This window comes from Aristolochia californica, unplaced genomic scaffold, assembly GCF_029961685.1.
Source record: "Aristolochia californica isolate CCGP_79_NKW_82.1479 unplaced genomic scaffold, dmAriCali1.0.hap1 SCAF_1, whole genome shotgun sequence".
NCBI lineage: Eukaryota > Viridiplantae > Streptophyta > Magnoliopsida > Piperales > Aristolochiaceae > Aristolochia > Aristolochia californica.
In genome coordinates this window covers 55,324,074-55,326,879 of record NW_027181770.1, presented here as the reverse complement: position 1 = coordinate 55,326,879, position 2,806 = coordinate 55,324,074, and the positions used below count along the sequence as shown (strand labels likewise).

The 2,806-nt window shown below is 44.6% G+C and overlaps 1 protein-coding gene across 1 annotated transcript; it reads left to right on the top strand.

The window, feature by feature from the left end:
- Nucleotides 1-891: 891 nt before the first annotated feature.
- Nucleotides 892-2,409, top strand: LOC137948962 (cytochrome P450 94B3-like). Its single transcript, XM_068795201.1, has one exon. It carries the CDS (start codon nt 892-894, stop codon nt 2,407-2,409), a length of 1,518 nt encoding a protein of 505 aa, XP_068651302.1.
- The last annotated feature ends 397 nt before the right edge of the window (nt 2,410-2,806 follow it).

Sequence of the window (2,806 nt, the reverse complement as noted above, 5' to 3'; positions counted from 1 at the left end):
ATCCAAAATGTTTTGCAATGATCCATGCTCCATAAGATGCAAAAGTTTTACGATGACACAGTTTCCTATCGGAGAATAAATTCTATTTGCTTTATTTTCTTGTATATATACCTTCTTGGTTTACTTCTTGTTATTTTTATTAAAAAATAGTAAATGAAAGAGCAAGACAAAGGTGGAGGATTTAAATTGCTAACTCTAAAACAGTTAAAACTACCCAAGTAAGAAAGAAAGAAGCGGATGGGGAAAATAAGTCTAAAACAGGCTATACTAAACAATAATAAGCCTTCGTTAACCTGTTTTAATAAATGAAAGCTTAATGATGTGGCGGCTTCCTAGATGTCACAGCCTGTGTTACGCAGAGTCAAACTAGTTGCTGCATGGAAGATAACATATTATCTTCGCTCAAGTCGGCGACGTAAACATCGGTGGTGTATGCAGTTAGTCAAGCAGAAATGGGTAATCGAGTTTGACTGGACTGGATTGCCGTACTCCACCAGCGCATATTGACTTTGATAACCAAATATTATTTTATAACCTTTGAAGGATTCTTGTCGGTAAATCACACAGAAGATCAAAATCTCTTCACATTTACGGCTGCGAGCGACTCTGTCAATCATCCATGAAAAGTCGATGAAAGAAATCAAGTTCATGTAGCTCTTGGAAATCTGTGGAAATTCATTATTTGGTGCGACCCAAATGTTATTTGAGGGAGAATCAAAATCTTATTGAATATTTAATGATACGATCCCTAAGGTTTTTTTTTTTTAATCTGTCTCCAGAAACGAAATGGGTTGGTCAATTACCTTATTTAATGTCGGCCAGGTAATGAAACGCCTGTGGTGGCCTTCTCTTTCTCTTCTTGCATATGCATCTTTGCTCGCAAAAACTAAAATGTCGATGGCTGTCGTCTTCCTTCAGCTGCCGATGCTTGTAGCTCTTTCAGTTCCATGTGCCTTCTTCTTTGAATATGTTTTGCGGCTTGGTTTCCAGTATTACAAGCAGTACTCCGGCCAGAGCCCTCCGACATACCCGGTTCTCGGTTGTCTTATCAGTTTCTACAAAAACAGGTACAGACTCTTGGACTGGTACACGGATTTGCTCGCGCAGTCTCCCACTCAAACGGTGACCATCGCTCGGTTTGGTGCCACGAAAACCATCGTCACTGCAAACCCCGAGAACGTCGAGTACATTCTCAAGACCAGGTTCGATAACTTCCCCAAGGGGAAGCCCTTCACTGAGATCCTTGGTGACTTCCTCGGCCGCGGGATATTTAATGTCGACGGTGAGCTGTGGCACACCCAAAGAAAGCTGGCGAGTCACCAATTCTCCATTCATACCTTGCGAGAATACGTGGCGACGACGCTGGAAACGGAGGTGAACCAGAGGCTGCTTCCTATTCTGGAAAGGGTCTGCTTGAAACAAGGAGTGGTGGACATGCAGGATTTACTGAGGAGGTTTGCGTTCGACAGTGTGTGCATGATCTCCCTGGGGACGGACCCTGCTTGTTTGCATCCATCGTTTCCGGCTTCGCCCCTTGCCGGAGCCTTCGATGTCGCGTCCGAGATCAGCGCACGGCGTGCTACAGCGCCAGTATCTGCCCTGTGGAAGGCCAAAAGGATCCTCGGCATTGGATCCGAGAGAGTCCTCAGAGAGGCAATCGACCAAGTACATGACTCCGTGATGGACCTGATTCGCTACAGGAAAGCAGAAGGAAACGACAAGAGAAAAAAGAAAGATCTCCTATCAAGGTTGATCGCCGGTGGTCACGACGAAGAGGTCATCCGAGACATGGTGATCAGTTTTATAATGGCTGGAAGGGACACCACATCTGCGGCGTTGACTTGGTTCTTCTGGTTGATTTCTAACCACCCGGACATACAGAAGCAGATAGTAAAAGAAGCAGAGACGAAAATGAGATCAGAAGAGGACCAAACCTTCGCTTACGATGATCTGAAGGAGATGAGAACACTGGAAGCTTGCTTATGTGAGAGCATGAGGCTGTACCCACCAGTCGCTTGGGACTCTAAACACGCCATGAGCAATGACACGCTCCCGGACGGCACCCTTGTTGCGAAAGGTGATCGAGTTACTTACTTCCCTTACGGCATGGGAAGGATGGAGGCGTTATGGGGGAAAGATTGGCTAGAATTCAGGCCAATCCGTTGGCTAGAATCACCTGAAAAGGGAGTTTCCAGGTTCTCCCCTTACAAATTCCCGGTATTTCAAGCTGGTCCTAGGGTTTGTTTGGGGAAGGAGATGGCATTCATTCAGATGAAGTACGTCGCTGCATCAGTGTTAAGGAAATTCGAGATCAGGCCTATCTCTCCTCGTCAACCAGTCTTCGTTCCTCTCCTTACTGCGTATATGGCAGGCGGGTTGAAGGTGAGTGTTCATAAAAGAGGGAAATGAAAGTTTCGGACTTTGAGACAGATTGGATAGAATTCATATTTTTTTGTGAATTGGGGATAAATATCTTCAAGAACAATTGATGTAAAGAAAGATAAGATTCGATCGTGATGACTGTATTTTTTTTTATTTTATATTTGCTGCAATGTTGATGGAGACCATGAAATGCTTCCCCAATATTTTTTTTATTTTCCGCCCATTGTTTCGTGAAAGAGAAGACCAGAAGACCATACTGCTCTTCCCTCGTTGATAGGTGTAGTTGGAATAATTTCATATTTGAAGCTGGTGTGTCTAGGTTTGGGGTACGGATTGGGTCGGGTTCCTGAAATCAAAACCCAACCCCGAACCCGACTTTGAAACCCGAAACTTCAAAACTGACCCTGATCCGATCACCATCCTC